This window comes from Eleginops maclovinus, chromosome 15 (genome assembly GCF_036324505.1).
Source record: "Eleginops maclovinus isolate JMC-PN-2008 ecotype Puerto Natales chromosome 15, JC_Emac_rtc_rv5, whole genome shotgun sequence".
Taxonomy (NCBI): domain Eukaryota; kingdom Metazoa; phylum Chordata; class Actinopteri; order Perciformes; family Eleginopidae; genus Eleginops; species Eleginops maclovinus.
The window spans coordinates 10,271,317-10,291,262 of record NC_086363.1 but is presented as its reverse complement, the minus strand read 5'-3'; the positions used below and the strand labels follow the sequence as shown (position 1 = coordinate 10,291,262).

Sequence of the window (19,946 nt, the reverse complement as noted above, 5' to 3'; positions counted from 1 at the left end):
CCTTGAAATTGGCATTATATGAAATGGCTGACCAATAACTCAAATAACATCCCATCTGCTCCAAATGACTAATCGTTTATTTATTTTATAAAACATTATAAAATATGTAAATGAGTGACATGTGCAACTGAAACGTCCATGGCATATTTCTGTAAGACACAGCTAGAGGGCACACTAGGTGAATGAATAGTGAAGTCCCCCCTAATTATTATTATTATGAGTAGAGGAGGTGAAAGAGTGGCAGCAATTAAACAAAAACAAAAAACAAGGCTGATTCATTGCTTGCCGATCTTTACTGGTATACTTCTATCATACATTTCTCACATTCATATTACACCTTTTTTATGACTTAAAACATGATTTGAAAGCAGGGTCAAAGACAACATAGCACAGTAAAGCTGGATACACTACAGAGGTGTGTTTCTCACTTTGCAACATCTTATTCCAGCTAAGAGACCCACAAAAAATGTCCTCCCCCGGATCCTAAAGGTAACATCTTATGTAAAATCTCACAAGCTGTCCTTTAAAACAATATGCAGATTCAGAGGTGCTTTGTTTAGAGAGCTTTATCATGTTTTTTATGGTGTTTTTCCTGTTATTTCTTCCTTTTGACAGTAAGGAGTCGTCTAATTGTTGATACAACATCTCGTCCATCATCCACAGATTATTGCAGTAGGTTTTTTTTTCAGAAACAATACTTAATAACGATACAGTTCCAGTTGCTGTTTATCCTTTTTATTGCAAAACAAATTGTTCATTGGAACGCACCCATCCTTCTAAACGTGTCCTGGCCTCCATCCTCGCCCTGGAACCAGATGGCTGATCCATAGTTTTTTTTTCTGGAAAAGACTAACAGAGCAATTATGTTTTGTCTCCGATGGCCAATCTAATTTGAGCTATAAACACTCAACTTGGCTAAAACCTGTACCGCATACTGTTACCACATTTGACCTCAACCAATTCCACAAATAAAGCCTGGGTGGAGAATTATATTTTATGGGTTATGGGGTCTTAATTTCATTGAAGGGGAAACTATTTTTTTTCCCCCAACAATCCTTCTCTGCTGTGTTCTCTCGTCCACCCTTCAACTTTCCCGTCATCTTTTAACCATCAAATTCCTAGAGTGAGGGCTGACCTTGACGCATTGTTGCATCTGTGTAAAGCACATATAGTTTGATTCAATAACAGATATAGGACGCTGGAAAGTTTTTATCATTGTTTTGAATCTCACAAAGGTTACCAAAACCTCTTCACCATGTTGAAGGATGACATGAGGGCAGAAAGTCTTTTTTTCAACATTTTCTTAGCTACGAATTTTGCCAATGTCTTTCAGCTGCTTGGTGAGCGAAGCATGCAGGCCCTGCGATGAGATCTCCAGCCGGTTGGCGATGTCCACTGCAGCACGGAGCATGTCTTCAAAAGCTGTGGACTCTTCCCTGATTCTGCTCCAGAAAGAGAAACAATCCAAGTGAGAAACGGTAAGTAAAAGAGTGGCTGAGGATATTAAATACATATTGAGGCCAGAACATTACACTACATTGCATTCAGCTAATGCTTTTATCGAAAGCAACCAGGAGCTTTGATATAGATATATGATGCAAAGCATAGCAGAGACAACAACAGGGTTGTTTTGCATTTATAAAGACTCAATTTAGAGGTGCACCATACCGTGTTTAATAACTGTAGTTGAGATGTGAATGCCCTTTAGTATTCAAGGAGTAAACGGAAACCTTAGTGCCAATCTAGACTGCAAGCAGAGACCCAATGCAGGAGCCTTGCATCATGATAATAATTCCACTTCTCAGTTCTTGTGATTGACATGTGCATTGTGAAAGGAGGGGACCAACCGCAGTCATCGCCGCAGTCGCCTATTCTCCGATAAAAGGCAAAAGATTGCCTCTCTTTGGCATAATTGAATACAGGTCTTTGCTCACAATTTTTCCAATTTCTGTTACCAGCATGGGTTTGTTTACCTCTCGGGTAAGCCAACAAACAAGCACTTGGCTTTTATAAGGCGCTCTCTTTACGTTTAAACCTTGAACTTTTGGTAAGCTCAGCACAAACAACTTCTTCTTAACTTTGAAAAACCAATGTATTGCACTCACTTCTGCAGCCCGGCGCTCAACACTTCTCCCTCCAGCTGCTTCGCCATGTCTTCTTCCGCTTTCTCCACCACCTCATGGCAGCTCTTGTGTTCCCCTTGGATGCCGATGACATTTTCCTTAATCACATCTTCGTAGCTCTGTTCCCCCAGCTCTGCCCCCACAAACTGCACCAAGCTCTCCATCACTGCCTTGTTCCCATGCTGGATGGCCTGCAGGTATGCCAGCTCCTCTTTCTGGGCCTTCAGCCTTCGAGCCGCAGCGGCGTTAGTACTGAAGTGGACCGAGCATTTGTCCGGTTGGGGCTCATAATGCAGTGTGGGGGAGGGTGGTGGTGGTGGGGAAGCTGCTGATGTGATCCAGTCTTGATTGTTTCTCACCCTCACAGGCTCATCGCCAACTGCCTGAGACGTGTCGTTGGTGGCCATTAACGCGGGGAAGATGTCAAAGCCTGAACCCCAATCTCCACTTTGGCAGAGAGTCAGGGTTGCCATGGACACCCAGGCCAAGATGAAGGGCATCCAACCACGCCACATTGTGACCTGCAAAGACAAGATGAGGTGAGTGACTGTGCATAACTTGAGTCACAGGTGAAAGATGAACTTAAAAAACGTGGTAACACTTTACTTTTGGGAAATAAACTTATTTGACTTGGAGTGGAAACAATTAAAGGAAAAGGAGAGTGACGTAAAACACACATTTAATGGGCCTTGTTCAGCCCAGATAATGTAGAAGTTGGAGTTCTGGTAGGATTTCCTTTCACATGCTGGTATGCAATCTAATTCTACCCACAAGGTGAATGAGTTCATTCATTTAATGTCTTAAGATACCAATTTACCAGATAAGTCCCGATGCCAAGATAAATAAATGTAAAATTGTGTTTTAAGGCATCTTCCAAAAAATCTACATGTCTGCATAACTTTGGCGCACTGAGGGAATATTAAGTGCGGACCCTCATTTGGCCAACATATCGTTTTTAATCCGAACTTCTCCCCTCTGATCAGTAATCAAGGATAAAAAAATGTTATTACCCAATTGAGCTTTAAATGCAAAAAAACACCAGCTGTTTATAAGAAACGTAAGCAAAAAGTATAACCTGCGTTTTCAGTTTTACATTCTGCATCTTCATATTCAAAATCGCTTTAATTAAATCACGCAGATATTATGGATATTTATAAAGATGCACTGCTCGCTTTAAAGTGTAATGCGTAGTAAGGGGACATCATTCTGACCTTTAACCCTGAGACATTCATTGTGTGCTTTCCCAGCCGTCACTGGACCTTACAGTAATATAGAAATGTTTAATCTTTAATATTGTATTGACTAGAAAAATGTGATGCTGAACGTCACACTGCATATTAGTGTTGATCATTTTAAACTAATGTATAGTTTATGAGCTTCCAATTCCTATTTCTTGAACTTTTATAATATTTCACTGACACTTAAAGTTGTATGAATGCCACACAGTATGTAATATTCAGTCAATAAAACAGGCTGCTCTAATGATTGAGTGAGATTGAAAAATGTATATAAGAAGGACTTGGCAGTGGTATTTAAATGTCAACATTTACGTCTTCGGTGATGTTTAATATCACAACTAAATATTCACTTCATAGGATTCTAAATGTTATATCAATGACTTCGCTAGAAATCCACATAACATCTCAAATTGTGCTTTTAAGGATACAAGACAAGCCTTTCCTGGAAAAATCAATTTTTCCGATGCTTTTCTCGTAATTTTCCAACACCACTCTGTAAAAATGTTGTGTGCTTCCTGTGTTATGTTTCCATCAGACATGGTCTCAGACTCTGTGGTTAGCCCTGGCACAGCAATAGCTTGTATTGTGTTTAGCTAGCCCTGTAAACGCTGACATAGCCCCTTTGCAAAAGTGTTGTTCTTGGAAACTAGCGGCTTTCTGGGGTTCTTTCATATCACCTCTTCACCTTGTAAATCTTTAAGAGTACAGTGAGGAGGCTGCTCCTACAACATTTCATGAATTGGGTTTGTTTTCTCCCCTCCTCTCTGCATTTGTTACCGTCACACAGCACCAGTATCACGTTATCAATTTGCTGCCTTTATTTTTCCTCTCCTGGGCATCTGGAAATACATTTAGAACCTGGACTGTGAGATGGAGGAATTGCAGAGCTGTTTCTGCTGCCAGAGCACCTTAAGGTTTCAGCTGCAGTTTTACTTTTACAGCTGTGGTTGGCTTTCACCCTTTGCTATGTTGAGTAATGCTGAATTAAAGCCCAGTCGTGCTTGCTAAAAGGGACACAGTAAAATCGTCTATTTATTTTAAGATGAGTCGTGGTGAGGCCAAAACCTATAAAACAACCAACTGTTGGCTGCTCCCCCTCCCTCTGTTTCTGATCACTTTAAATGGTCACCTCACATTTGTTACACTCCTTGTATCATTTGTGAATGTTATGCAGCCTTTAAAAAACACATTTTATGTAACTTTGTATGTGCTTCTTAATTTGAAGCTTTCCGTCTCAGTCTTCTCATTAGAGAGCGGCAGAGCAGCATGTCCAAAGCTTGCATTACTCTGGAGTTTAACTACACTTGTTTGGGTGTGTGTAAATCAAAACCTCATGGCAGAGAATGACAACACTCTCAGCTCAATGACAGCCAAATGTAATTCATCCTAAAATCCAGCTTTATTCCCTGTGTGTTCCTTTACTATCCCAGCAGTCAAAGGACATTTATTGACATTAACTCAGTCTCTGATAACTAGAAACACACACGCTCCTCTCTGTCACAGATTGGCAGGAGCAGTGGCCTTTGTCTTCAGAAAGTGACGGCACAGTTTCCACGCTGGCGTCTTCTGGTTGAGTTGAAGCAGTGTTTGTGTTAGATGCTCTGAGCCCCTAATGACCTTCTTTGGCTTCGCTGTGAAGGATCTGTCATTGTGAAGAGGCTTTTACAGGCTGACTTTTCTTTTGGCTTAAAATAGCAGAAGCTCGCCTGCAGAGTGGAACAAATGTGCCGCCAAAAGCTCAAACCCTAAAGAGATATTTCAGCTCTTGTTTGAGTGTTTAAAGCACTTTTATGTAATGGTTCTGGTGTCAGTACCATTAAGGTGATTATTGATTGATTGCTATACAATAGGTATAATTCAAACTAATTCTTCCAATCTTGCTGTCAATTGGAAGTCTATAACAAGTTTTTCATATTACTTTGACTGTGGCATTTATGTACAGGAGCGTGAGTGTAAGCTGCAAAATTAAGAAGAAATCAGGATTATTATCCCACTTGGATTGTGTTAATCATTAAGGATTAGAAATAAAGATAACTTTTTAAACTAATCGTTAAAAAATACAAATAATGCTGGGAGAAAAATGCTTATTGCCCTGAATTAACCACTCTAATATCCTCAACCTCAAGCAGACGTCTTGAAATTGCTTTTTTGTTGATCAACTATCCAAAACTAAATGCCATTATTTGATGTAAAATAGAAAGAAGCACATTAAGGATTTCAAACAAGGAGATGTCTGGCATATTTGCCCGAAAGAAATGAATAAAGTATTTCAATTATCATAAATAGTTACCATATTCTTTTTATTCCGCTCAATTAATCAACAGTTTGACTGAATGATGCAGATTTTATAATGAATAGTATGACATTATGAATTAAGGCCTTTGCACAGTTGCATGGTTGTCATATATCTACAGAGGAAAGCTGTTGGTTGTCAAATCGCACCTTTGAGTTTGAGACTCCTCCCTGGCAGCGTCCTGTCTGCGGGGGCCGGAGCTAATCTGAGTGTTTTGCGTTGTCGCTGCGGCTCAACCTTGTGGCCCTTCTTGTCGTGTCTGAACAGGTGTGTCTCACAGGTGTCACAACACTCAATAGCCTCACTGTTGTTATGAGAACATGCTCTTTGGCAACACGCCAGTACAACATACAGAGGCTGCACAGGTTCAGTTATGACACACAGTTCAATAATAGGTTATTGTGCGAATTGGAAATACTTGGCAGCATAGTAATGTGACACACACACCATATAAACACAACTGTACTGTTCATAAGTACTGTACAGAAAAAAGGTGCTTTTCTATTCAACTCAAAAGCAACTATCCACATCAATAACAGTATTCTACAAACATTTCATTGTTTAATACGTTTGATTACCATAAAGATCAAACAAAAGGCGGTTTTGCTAGGTTTTACCATCAGAATGTCAGGTAAGAAACCCCCAGTGTCCCGTTTACACACTCAAAGTAAGTTTATATAAATCTATAAAACAAACTTACCAAAGTCCAGTATATTTCTCACAGCTAAACTCTCCACTTTCTCATTGAAGTGAAACGATTGAAAAGGCTCAGGACCACCGTTCACAGGCACAGAGTGCAAATACTCACTTGGTTTCCTTCTTCATGTCAGGGGAAAAAAATGCAGACACACGCACACACAATTAGGGTTTGGCTGTGGAGTGTGGCTGTAGAGTGCCCCCGTCTGCTGCCGGGAGGGGAAGGTAGGGGAGGGGGATGCTGGTAGAAATGGCTGGAAGTGAATGATTTCTTTCTTTGCGGTGGAAAGAGGGGCGGGGGGGGGGGGGGGGGGTAGTAATGTACTTCACATCTGTGGGCTCTGGTGGGGGACAGAAGAAGCATCAGGGTTCCTCAGAATGGGGGAAATGACTTTTTATGGCCACGCCGTATATACATTTCCTATTTGTTTGAGGAGTGGTCGCATTAAAATATGTCTTAAGTATGTACTTTAGGTAATTTAAAATGTGAAAGTGCAACACCAAGCTCTTTTCCCAGCTGATCTCATGACAGAGTACAGTAGTGACGGGTTAACAATGCACTGTAAAGTAAAGTTGGCAGGGTTGCTTAATCTCCGATACTGTGATTTGATTGTATGTGCTTTTATAACATGCATTCTTAAAGAAACAGCGTTTGAAATGGGGGTGAAGTTCTCAACGGATATCTAATTTTGACTTTTTATTTATATTTTATGACACAACAATCTGATTCTTTACATTTTCTTAGTTTTGCGTTTGATTTATAGACCATTCTTTCCATTGTAATGTTAAGCATACCTTCCCATAGTTTAGCTATAACCCTAAACTATCCCTGTCTGTCACCATCTTATAGAGACAATGGGCAAGAATTAAAACAAACGTTGGTATTTAACATTAAAAAGCAGCGATATTGTCAACAAATGTATTCCCGTTACGTTTTTGCTGAGCTTGCGATTGTAAAATGTATTGGATTTGTATTTAGCTGCTTCATCAATGGAATCTTCTTCTACGACTCGCTTCTCAACCCAAAACAGCTACAATTTGGTAAAGGCCCCTGATTTTCAGAAAAGCCACAAAAGACAATGCTACCATTCAGAATAAAATAGAGAGATGGAACAGTTTCTCATCTAATGACCAATCTGTTTGTTTTGTTGACGCTACATCCGCATAATGCTTTTTAACACCAGGTATAAATGGCATCATTTCCTCCCCCGCCTCCTTACACAGATGTTTTTGTCTCTTCGATGCAGAATAATAGAGAGCAAAAACTGCAGGAAACGATAATGCACATGTTTTTGGAGCAACGGCAACGGCAGGTGGGTTCACTGACAAGGGAAAAAAAGGAAATTCAATTCTTAATCTTGGAGGTACAAATCCATGACAGATGCTGATGGCTACCAGTAATCCCGATCAGAAACCATTTAAATGTTTCACGAAACCGACTGCAGAACAATGTTTCACCAGAGGCTGGATTTTAAAAGGGCATCGAAGAGATCCATGATTTACATCAAACTCTTATCGACCACTGAGGCATATCAACATAGACAGTTCTCAGGAGCATTTCTCTATCTGAGAAGAGGATTAATCATTTCAAGTCACGGATAATCTGATGTAGACATGATTATATGCTTTTCTATTTTGGGTTGCATGGTTGTATTTAGGATGATTTTATAATCAGGGCTGATTGTACCCACGTGGAGCCCACTCACATGACCATCAGCGAGTCACGCAGCACTTAGCTGTTATCTATCAGTGTAACACAATCATCAGTCTATCGCTGATTCTGGATCTGTCTATTAGAGATCTAAGGATATAAGCCGGGTTTCCATTCACATATAATTATAAAGTCTTTAGGCTATCTTGAGCAGTTTCTTTTGCCTTTCTTCAGTTTTATCCATACTGCTTTTCTCTCATAGATTGGTTGGATGACCAAGCCGTTTGATTTCCGGTGTACACCTTCTACATATTCTACTGTTTATTGGTGATTTCAGCCATGCATCGCTAATAGCGCGACTTTGTGACAAAACTACTCACCTAGTTCACCTAAAATTAGCTTGACAAGTGAATAGAAAAACCTCTGATGCTGCATTGATGTAAAGATATGGGTTTGAAAGAGTATACCATTTGAAAACTCACTGCACTTGCGCTGACACACGTGTTACCATGGTGGTCCAATCATTTGCATAAATGTATATGCCTCTTGTAAAGTAAGATTGTTTCCTTAAGAGTTCACGGTATTTTCATGCTCAAATCGCATATGCGTTTTGCTTCCACATCATAAAGTGCACCGGGGTCTAGCTGGATACAGACTCATTATTCCAGATGGTCTCGATCTGTATTTTCTCTTGGTCTGCTCCAGAGTTTTTACACTAGACAAAATGAACCATACAAATTAGGCAAACACCCAAATTAAGCTGAAAAAACACATTGGGTGTGAAATCCATCCATCCATAATCATCTAAATCAACTTAATGATCTACATATTATTGCAATTGTGGAACTTTGTTATTTTCACTAGTACTTATTTAGGTTTTATAAGCTCATTACTCATAAGAAGAATAACCCGTTTTCTTCAAAAGTAGTCATCATTTACAGTTTCCCGATCTTCATGCATCATTTCCTACCCATGGTGTATTATTTCATTATTTCTAAGTATTGTTATTAGTATTTTCATTTCTAAGTATTTCAGGTAATCTTGAAAAAGACATAACGGCAACATATTTGAGTCACACATGTACCCCTGGTGTTGCAGCAGACCAGATGCTCCTGTCAAACATCACAGTGTTAAAAGCACTCGGCCATGTTTAGACAAGCATGCTCCGTTTTCTCCGGGATCGGGCTCCATATGGGAGCTGCTTTTCATTCTCAATGTAAACCATGTCACATAACTGACTGCGAAATCCTTGACATCTGTGCTGAATGTCATGTGAAATGTAGCAGCTTCCATTACGTGGTTTGGAAAAAATGTTTAAGAGATAGCTCTTTTTTTTACAATAGATAGAAAGTCACGGTATTCACAACTGTGCAAGGGAAATGGATTATTAAACAAAACAAACATCCTTTAACACCTGTTTGATTTGCTTTCAGGATACGAGGATGAATTCATTCAGTCATGTTCTGATGGTTAAATATTGATAATCATATCTTTTTAAGAAAGGCGAAACATTGTAAGTGATTATTAAATGAGTTTTATGGTATGTTGATCCGATTTGTCTTTGAAAGCAAACGTACACGTTCTTTGATGTCTTAATGATGCAGAATGTGAATTCACGTAACGTTCCACTGGAGCGTTTACAAAATTCGTAGTACATCAGACTGTGACCGTGAAAATATTGACCAAGAAACTGTTTCAGCGTTTTCTGATTGCCCAGCACCTTGTGTATCCTGAGGGCTGTTATTGACCAAGGCCATGGACTCAGTCCTCTGTGCAGCCACTTATACCCAGCAGTGTGCGAGCAATGAGTGCCTCAGTGTGCAGCTGCTGATAAACTCTGCTAATCCACTCTGGGAACCTGACACAGTCCAGGCTTCTCTTACAGCTCACAACCAGTGTGCTCTGCCACTTTACCCATGTTCCCCTTCTACAGATAGCGAGGCTTTGCAAGTAACAGGCAGGGATTTGTGCTTACGTTCACTTTTTAAATCTAGCACGTCAAATTTAGTGAAATAATTAACAAATCTGTCAATGTAGATGTGCTTTGATATTTGGGCTGTTGCCATTTGATATTGTGCAACAGGGACATTGTGTTTTTTTAGGACCCTGACAAGCACCAGCAAGAAACACTTATAAAGTTACACTTGAACACACCAGGATGCAGCCGACGGCCATCTGACATACATTCCGATTATGCCATGCACACTCAGAGGAAATACAGTATGCGACTAAGCAAAAGTTGAATCCAAAAATCAAAAGCAAACAAAGAAAAATAGTGACAACTTGGTAGCTGGTGCAGTCATCTAAAAGGCTGCATATTTTGGGTTGAAAACAAGTGGATTCACACATGCTCATTGTGGCCACAAAAGGAATAGAGATGATATTGAACTTCTAATTTAATCTTTAAAATACTCACAAATGGTATACCTGTTTCACTCTGACTTTAATGTGTTCAAACAGTGGGCATATCTAGATGGAGAGCCTGCAAAATGCAACTTACCCCAACAATATGTTCTTTGCCAGTAAATCACACTGTAGTTTGTTTAGTAATTCTTACCGACATATTGCTACAGCAGCTTGTTGGCTTTTAAAGACTTCAGTGGATTGACTCCGGAAAGCCAGTTCCAGTGCCTTGCCCTGATTAAATCTAGTGCAGCCAGCGTCAGCAAGTTGCAAAACAAACCAAACTAACTTTTGGAATTCTCAGTTTTTGCTATTTTCTGACTGAGATGCTGATATTGTCGAGATGCCCCAGTGTTGACTATAATGAGGATTGTTGTGATCTTAAAATAAATGGCGTATAATTTGGCCTAATAAGCACATTTGGGCGTGAGCTTGAAAAAAGATAATGAGACAAGTATGTTTTTAATTACATATATAGACTTTGAGCTGCTGTGTGATTACACTGCACATTTTGAACAAAATATTATCTCTTTAGAAAAATGTTGGCCAGGACTCTGCTGATGCTGCATAACCAAAACTGTCGGTGTGTTATGGTAGCAAGAGCAGTGCTTTCACAGAAGCAGGATAGAGCTGTGATTGGCTGTGATGGATGTAAGCTTCAACTCACCCACTGCTACCATGTGATATTGGTCTCTTCAAATCTCTCACCATTACCAAGAGAGCCACAGGTCACAAAGACACCAAAAGTGCTATCCCGCCCTCTGCAAACGGGGCACTTGACCGCACTTAATGCCGCATATCTCGCTCCACAAAAGAACAGGACCGTGAACCCTCAATGGCGATTAAGGGGGAGAAACAGAAAGGCTATAAGTCGCATCCTGGGGCAGCCAAAGGGCGCGTGGTTCTGCACAAACTGTCTGGGCTCTGTTAAGTGTTTCACAACAGATGCCACCCGCGAAAAAAGAAAAAGCAGACCTCCCTCCAGACCTCGTTATATAAGTCAAGCAGCAGGAAATGAGACGGCCTGAGGATATTGTGAAGACTGATCAATCAGAATGGCACTGATTTGGACCAATGGACACACAAGTATCGGCACATATTAAAGGCAGTGTTCTTTTACATCCCAGCTTAGGTGTAATGTGATTAAACATCCCTGGATGAATATAAGATAAATGGTTTGAAGGCAAGTGAAAATGTAATCAGGCAAACATAATTACCCAGTTTGTATGGTTCCTGGAGACCATGAGGACAGAATAGATGACTGCATAATGGAAGTGACTGCAGGACTCTTACAGTTATGTCACCACTTACCCGAAAGGCAACCAAACAATATTCCATGTAAATTCTATGATGGATACGAGTATTGTATTATGAGAAAACAAAGCACAGCACTACAAAAAGATATTAAGCTTAAATATTTACTTCCTGTCTGATGTTTGTTTCCTATATGCAACCTATACATATATTTGGAACTGATTCAACACTGAGATTGTGCTCTTAAGCAAGACAACTCTGTCCAAAGTGCTGTTGACTATTAAACGGCAATATCATTTAAAACTTGGACGTCTTCCACAGCGTTGGTCATTAAATTCAAGAGGAATAACGCACTCTTGAATCCTGGCTCACCGTTTTCCTGTGGTTATTCTATTGATTGTTGTGGCTAAGGAGAGTCGTGTTGTACCAGCAGGAGGGGAATACAATCCTGAAGACGCTTTGATCACCTCCTCAACAGAGAGGTGTAAAGTAAATGGAGTGACGGATGTTACAGATAACTAATTTCAAAAGAACTTGTTTTCCATGTTGGTAAATCTTAGTGGGTCTAGTCCACATTATTGATATCGAGGTATTGTCTGCAGATTTACTGACCTTTTTATCAGACTAAAGCGGCAGAGTGTTGGACAAGAATGATGCATTAAAATGGTAAAAGTTAGAAGACATGACACCTATTCAGAGAATCACCATGAATGAGAGAACTGATTCAGATTTCAGCCTACATTAGATTGGATTTTGAGAAACTGGGATGCACGAGCACAATTGTATTTCTTCATCAACCATTTCATTTTGATTTGATTTATTTCGATCATGTAAAGCAGTAATACAAAAATACTAATGAAATGAAACAAGAGAATTATTATACTATACAAACTAAAGCAGTATCAAATTGATAAACAAAAAATGTAATTGAAATACAAATTATATATACAAACTACCTGATGACACATCTGAAAAGTCCATTAATTGAGAAAATAATGGGTCATTGCAGCCCTACACAGCAATATTATTTTTCATTTACGAACAACTGTATTTCCACAAGCATGTAGAGCTGTGTTTGTTTGTCTGCTCTCACAAACAGCATTGAGTACTACTTCCCCTTTCAAGGTTGAAAAAATACAACAAAGTGGAGGAAGCTTCTTTTTTTTTTTTTACGTTTGAATTTTGATTTCATGCCCCATCATACTGTACTGCTGGGTCGCAATGCAGGAGGTTCCAGTTAATATTAATGGTTTGATGTTCAGTAACAGAATTACCCCCACTGGTGCCTGGGGCAATATGTATAAAGCAAGGAAATTTGCAAATGTTATCACAGGAGTTGGACAACATTGAAATACGTGTAATGCAGCATGGAAATACGTTCTGAGAAATTACCATAAAGTTGCCTAAACATCACAAAGACAGCATTGTGTTGGATTGCTCTCTGATGATAGAGATTTTTCGCTGTGTCTGCCTCATGCACAGTGTGTGATCACTTTATGGTTGGTGGTTTCAGAAGGACTTCCTGTCATGGAATTAGCCTGGAGCTGTGCATGTAAATGCACACCTTGCATGTTTTGTCAATTTGAATTAGCTGTGGCAGCAATGATTAAAGCACTGGTGATTAAAGGGATTTCTCTGATGAATATTTATTTTTCTGGGAATGAAAACAATGAAAGCCTGCACCTGAGTCATATAGGTTGTTCTGTATACTATAGGTATCAAAAGAAATACAGAACATGAGACAATTACAGTTAATTGAACTTAATAAGCAGTCAAAAAATACAGTGAGATCTGCTCTTCAGTAAATGTCACATTGCAAAGCAGTACTAAGCAACAGAACACAGCAATACTAAAAAAGAAAACAGCTTCCACCAGCTTAACAGTGAAAGATGAGCTGTTACTGAAGTCCTTGTTTGTCTTCATGAGACCCCCTTTATCCCCCCCACTGGCAGATGTTTAGTGCTCAGTCTGACCTTTTTGGCGCTGGTTGTTTGATGTGATAGTGTCAGGAAACCAGCCTCTGGCCACCTACTGTAGCCTGCTGTAGCCCTTGAAGTAAATAGGAGAAATCCCAGCAGGATAGTAACAACTTTAAGAAAACAACATTTAAGAACTCTTGGAGATCATTGGCCACGGTGTAGCTCGAGTTTAAAGAAAGTCATTCTTTATGCTTTGCCAATGTTTTTTCTTCTTTCTTGCTTTTTTAAGTTTCCTGCAGTCTCCTACACGCCTATCCCTATTTTTGGTCCTATTTTTTGTCATTCAATTTTCTCCCCCAGCTTTCCCTTTTCTTGCAAATATCCATGAAGTTAAGAATATTGTTAGAAAAGCGATAAGGGACCTTTAGGCAACAATTTACTCAATATAGCAAGAAAAGAACTGAGTCTGTTATACCATGTAAGTCACAGTTGGAGATTCACTTGCTGAGGATGTTTGATTAGGTCCGACACGTTTATCTTTTTCACCATTATGATACTTTGATCTTTTCCATACATGTACTGTACATGAATTGAATTTAAGGAGCTGTCAGAGATCATGATTCAAAGTCAAAAGTCGACTCAATGTTTTGATAAAAAAATTGCCGTTGTGCATCATGATATGTTTTTTTGTGAGCAACGTGCTTCCTAGATTGTTTTATTTGAAGTATTTTAGTTGCCTGTAGAGGTGAGATATCTAGTGTTGTCCAAGAAAAAAATGTCTTTTCCTATACCCTTTTGATAATGATTGAGAAAAATCTATATTACATCAAGTATTTTCTGTCTGTTATTTAAATTTCAAAGCCTAATTTCATTAAAATGCTAAAGAAATTCTAGTTACAAATGTAAAATATAGGTTCAAAGTGTTTCCAGCAGACTGAGTTACTGAGTATTTTACAAATGAGTGTTTGCTGCTGTATAAAATAAAAATGAAACCTTTTCAATGTATTACTTTGTTAAATATGTAAAAGAAAATAGATTTTCGTTGGAAGTAGTAGTATGTAATCCCCAAAAGGCGGACATTTCTAATCCACAGCAAGAAGGAGAAATAGGAAATGGAGTTAGCGAGTCAGCTGAGGTGATTCCCTCTTGTATCCTCTGCATGCGCTCTCGCTCGCAGCCTCCGTAGTTGGTAATGGAGGGAGGTCAGCAGGAGAAAAGTGAGAATCGAGACCCCAGCTGTGTCCTCATCCAAGCAGGAACTCTTAATCAATACCAGGCAGCCAAAGGAGGCACGTGGAGAAATAGCGAGGGTCAGGGTCACAAATATCAAGCCAGCCTTCTGTGCCAAATTGAATACTGGGATTCTGGGGGTGCAGAGGGTCTTTGGGTGCAGATTCACCTGAATGAAGACAACGAATAGAAACAATATATTTATTTCCCCATGACAGCTCAACGAGATTGGGCTTCAAGTTTCAGCAGAAGGGAGTTATCAAAGAACTTTTGTACTTTTTTATTCTCTGCCAAAGTATTTGTTTTTTATTCTTCAAATGTGAAATTTGATTGAAAATAGCACACATAATAACACATAAAGTTATTTTGGAATTATTTTTGTTGGCTGACCCGAAAATTAGCATCGCAATGACTCCTCCCACAAAAAACAATGGGAATTTTCCATTGGATTTTGGGGTATTGCACAACATTTGATCCGTGGCAGAACAAATTTATGATACCTTCAGTTTTTGTTCAGCAGGATCATATCCACATCTTAACACCAGTTCGGGGTATGCTATGATTTCACTTCACCCCTGCTGAGCTATAGGTGGACTCGTGTTCGGCGTGATGTAGCATTCTCATTTAGCCACTTTTTTAGCAACCATGTGGGTTTGTTCTTTTCATACATTTCTTCTGGCTTAGCAGATTTATATTGGGCCTCGTTTGAAGATCCTATACATATTACATGTACGCTGTCACACAATTTATAGGACTTCCTTCGAGCAATCCGCGGCTCTTTGCAATTTCCTAATTCACTCTCATCACAGTAAGGTGAAAGTCAGTGGACATTTGAGTCCCTTAGAGGGAAAGTCAATGGAGGAATCCCCACTGATTTATTGTTTGCTAAAAATACAATTATAATATATTAACCTTATTTCAGGCATCTCACCAAAATTAAAGCAAACATCGACTTTGAGATGAACTCAAATCTGCATTAAGGACTCATTCCTGCACCTCTCTATTCAACCCTTCATTCAATGTTCTTGGTGTTGCTTTTCAGATGGGCACACTGCTCTGCTTCCTGCCATTGGCATTCAGATCACACCGGTGCTGAATGCACTCAAGATAGCACAGAGGGAATCAGGCCGTCCTTCAGGCTCTCGCCAGTCTGCCTTTTAATAATGGGATTTCCAAACATTACATACAAACTCACTGGGTGCTAATGTGGGGGAATAATATTTCCAGGAGAAAAGTGCACTCGAGTACCAAATTGAATTTACTACGTCACATTGACTTTAAAAAGGCGCTGTGGCACGTGTAATGCCCAGGAAATAGAAGTCCGCTCCACTGAGTAGCAAAGCGGAGGGTTAAACGCTGGTGCTTCCCTGGTTTTGCCACACTAATAAACTCTTAGTCCTGTTCAAACATTCAAATGGACTTGAGCAGATAAGCTTACTGTAATTAGGTTGTGGTTGAACACTTTAAACTGTTATCTACAAGCTGAATTATCTGATGTTTTGGCTTCCCACTCATCAGTTCCTTTGGGTTACCTGTTCTTTCGCCTTTGCACTGAAACACACACAAGCACACACACACATAATTACACAATCATCATTGACAAAATATTTCATGAAATTTGACAACAGTTGAATTTGCTCAGTGATCGCATTAACACACGGACATTGTCTGTCCACAAAGCTCCGTCTAAAGCGTGGCTCAGATGCATTTGCATAAAAGACATCTGTTGCATTTTGATGATATACTTGATCCCTCAAGGTGAAAGGCACGATCCAAATAATTGTTGAGTGTGAAACCTATCTGCATAGAAATAGCTTGATTCAAATTGCAAATAAAGCATTGTCCAAACAAATATCTGTGATCAAGGGTATGTGTCACTCATGCATCTTTCATGTTGTAGCTGTGGATTCCAGTGAAGCGCTCCTGCTAGAGTCATACATGCTGAGCAGATGGGCTGATGGTGTAAAGACACCACCACCTCCTCTTTGTTTGGGCAGAAAACCACACTGAGGAGATTTAGATCATTATTAGGATTTTACATTCCAATTTCAAAAGGCAAAAAAGAAGAGAGGAGGAAACAGTAGACAAGAAAAGGAGTTTGTCATCTAAAATGTATTTTATGGGCTAAACAGAGACTGTGTGTGTGTGTGTGTGCGTGTGTGTGTGTGTGTGTGTGTGTGTGTGTGTGTGTGTGTGTGTCCTGAACTGCTGAGCGATCACTCTGCAGACCATTACTGGACGATGAGACGCCGTCACTGCCGGTAATAATTTAGATTCTGCTAAAAAAGTTACTGTAAATGCTTTTTTCGCATCAGTACATTTTTAGTCATCTTGTAAATAAGCATTTCAACATCAGCAAATCAATGAAATGTCCTTTATAGAGTTTGTAGCAGGACCGTCAATCCCAATTCAGCATGGACACAACATATTTGTACTTGGATATAGTGTCAGTTAATGATTTAAGCACGAATATTAGCATTACTCTCATATTGAAAATAACATTGAATGGTGTGTAGTCTGGATGCTTTAGTGAATATTAATGTGAATGTAATGTAAACCATGGTCCTCAAAGGATGATTCTATACATTTGGCCCCTTCTGATATTCCTCTCAGCACTTGTATCCATATTTCCATATGCTTAAAAGATGTTTCAGAATGGAAAAGACATTCAAGTTGGGCAGTGGCTAAGAAGATGTCCGCTATTACAGAAAGAGAGACACCTATGATTCTTAAGCAGTTTTCACAGATCTGTATGGGGACCTGTGGCCTGAGTCTTTGTGGACACATGTGGCTAGCTGCTAGCGCTCTGCTTACCTCAGCTCCACCAATGATACATCTCTATAACAATGTTTTGGGTTGAAAGGTTTGGAGTTTGGGGGTGTCAGCACTGCCACGTTGGCGACACCCTGACCCTTCAACATTGAGCTTACCAACAGTTCCTCAGACACCTATGGGTGACATGAAAAGGATAACAACCCTCATTTATATGCTATGGTCACAGTCTATGGTGCATGAACAATCATTTGTAATCATATCCCACTGAGCTTTTGTTTAGACCAATGTGTGTGTTGTACTAACTTGAATTGGAGGAGACCATGTCTTGCACACACTAAAGAGATATTCATTTTCCAGAGCCGTCTACAACTTGTCTTCTGCAATCTCTTTACCGAGGTCAACCTGCAAGCGGATTTCAGGCGTTCAATGGTGACAAAAGACATCTCTCACAAATAAAAGTTTGTTCAGAATTATTGTTACACAGTCAAGATGTGCCTTCTGTGGCTCAACAGGACTGCTTCAATGGGCATCTAGCACAGCTTAGACATTCTTTAGACATGTCACGTTTAGTATGTTTGGCTTCAGCTCTGAGGGCTTTCTCAGTTAATGCGTAAAGCTACTAGCTTTCAATGACAACACACTGCAAGGTTCTCTGTGGTTGAGTCCAAAAAGTTAACAGGAAGTTATTTGTTGCATGTACTAAGTATAAATACAAATAACACTTAACATAGTCATTCATTGACTCGTTGTTTGCTCTTATCGCCTCAGTTGTGTCTCAATAACACACAGAAGCCCTGTTTGCGTTGAATCACTTGGTTATCCTCTCAAAGTTAACCGCCTCTCTTAGGCCTGCTGTTAAACCAGCTTCAAAGATTGGACACATTTTTATGGTATGTTTGGTAATTGAGTTGGAGCACTGCAGCCATATATGCCTAGTTGAATACATGATATATTGTAGCATTGTAAAGACATGTGGTCTAATAGAGGAAGTGAACAAATAAATAAAAAAGGCAGAAACTTCACTTGTTAGCCTTGTCAGGGTTCGTTTATTTTCTGGTTGGTGTAGTGAGGTCTCTTGCATCATGTGGACGATATCAAAAGAGAATTGAACAGTAAAATCTGAGCTAAAAGTTATGACCGATTTGTTAATTAGTCAACAGAAAGCTTGTTTTGCTCCAGGTCTACTTAGATTTTTCCAACCCGTTCGTCGATTAAGAGAAACCAGAGACATGTTGGGTATATAATACCACGAAAAAGTGGATTTACTGATGAGGATTATTCTTATTTTTTGATTATTTTACTTCAGTTAACACTATATTTATCCACACGTCATGTCGGGTTGTTGCCCAGGACCTTAGTAAGCACAGTGTCGAGCTTGAAGTTTCTGGATGAACGCGAGAGAGAGAGAGAGAGAGAGAGAGAGCCGCAGGCAGCGATTCCGGAGGCCAAGTGATCCCGTTTCAAAAAGGTATATTTTGAATTGGCTGTGCACTATTAAGTCAACATACACAAAGATTGTTTTGCCTTGGAGGGCAAATGCTCTTGAACCTTGAAGGATTTCTCTCCCACTGCCTATATATTTTTCTTTGTAGCTACCATTCTGCCCAAAGAAATGTGCCAAAAGGAACGTGTTTGCAAATACACTTCTGCTATCCAAGGACTGCCCTCCCCCACGTTACACTTTTTGTATGAACTGCGGTTCTCCTTAATACCCTTGTCCAGTGGTGACAGTTATACAACACATTTCCTAAACAGTGTGGTCAACAGCCCATCTGTCTGTCTCCACTGTTCTGGGTCAAGGGCTCAGTTCAGGACAATGCTGTCGTGCTCCTCTCACATTACTGTGCTTAGTTACAAAACAAGCTGATGGCATGGCTTTAGTCAGGGTCAAACACTGTCGTCCATCTCTATATATCAAATTCCATGTTGATGCAGAGAACTATGATTTAGCTCTCATTGCGCCTCAATGCTGGCGGACAATAGATGTACAGTACAAGGCATTGGTCCAAAACTGCTCAACAGTCAGTGATCATCATCGGATATATCTCCTTTTCTACCTCGAAAGATGGAAGTTGTGAAAATGATTGTGCTCACGTTTCGGGGAGAATTGAAAATAAAGGACAAGTCAGTGTGTCAACTGGGTCTCAGTATATCTCTTTGTGTAGTAACGCTTGCTGGTATGTGAAGAGGCAATATGTTGGTTTGTATTTGTCAGGACTCTCTGCTTACACTCCCCACAGTGGCAGATTAGTGGCTATAATAATAGCGCCTGCTGGATGCTCCGAGCCCGGGGCCCCGTTCTCTATTAGAGTGATTATTGGGACCGAGGCTACTGGCAGGCTTTGGTCTGGTAAATGGCATATC

The 19,946-nt window shown here is 39.8% G+C and overlaps 2 protein-coding genes across 3 annotated transcripts in view; one reads left to right on the top strand and one right to left on the bottom strand.

Moving 5' to 3' along the window:
* The window catches only part of baalcb (BAALC binder of MAP3K1 and KLF4 b), a 72,656-nt gene that overhangs the window by 1,168 nt on the left and 51,542 nt on the right, over window positions 1-19,946 (top strand). Inside the window, exons 2-3 of the mRNA XM_063901690.1 lie at window positions 1,334-1,478; window positions 2,491-2,662. The gene's annotated coding sequence lies outside the window, so the exon portion shown is untranslated. The remainder of the gene's footprint in view (window positions 1-1,333; window positions 1,479-2,490; window positions 2,663-19,946) is intronic.
* si:ch211-142k18.1 (uncharacterized) lies at window positions 60-6,525 on the bottom strand. Of its 2 annotated transcripts, none has more exons than XM_063901687.1 (3): window positions 6,463-6,525; window positions 2,106-2,644; window positions 60-1,442 (listed from the first exon to the last, which is right to left on the bottom strand). In XM_063901687.1, exons 2-3 carry the CDS (start codon window positions 2,636-2,638, stop codon window positions 1,304-1,306), a joined length of 672 nt encoding a protein of 223 aa, XP_063757757.1. In that variant the 5' UTR covers window positions 2,639-2,644; window positions 6,463-6,525; the 3' UTR covers window positions 60-1,303. The 2 variants fall into 2 exon arrangements, with proteins under 2 accessions (XP_063757757.1, XP_063757756.1); XM_063901686.1 differs by having other exon boundaries at window positions 6,355-6,516.

Excerpts from the sequence above, each read along its gene's own strand:
- si:ch211-142k18.1 (XM_063901687.1), bottom strand. The coding sequence starts at position 2,638 with ATGTGGCGTGGTTGGATGCCCTTCATCTTGGCCTGGGTGTCCATGGCA. Across the intron at positions 1,443-2,105 it reads TTGAGCGCCGGGCTGCAGAA|AATCAGGGAAGAGTCCACAG; the intron begins GTGAGTGCAATA and ends TTTCTGGAGCAG.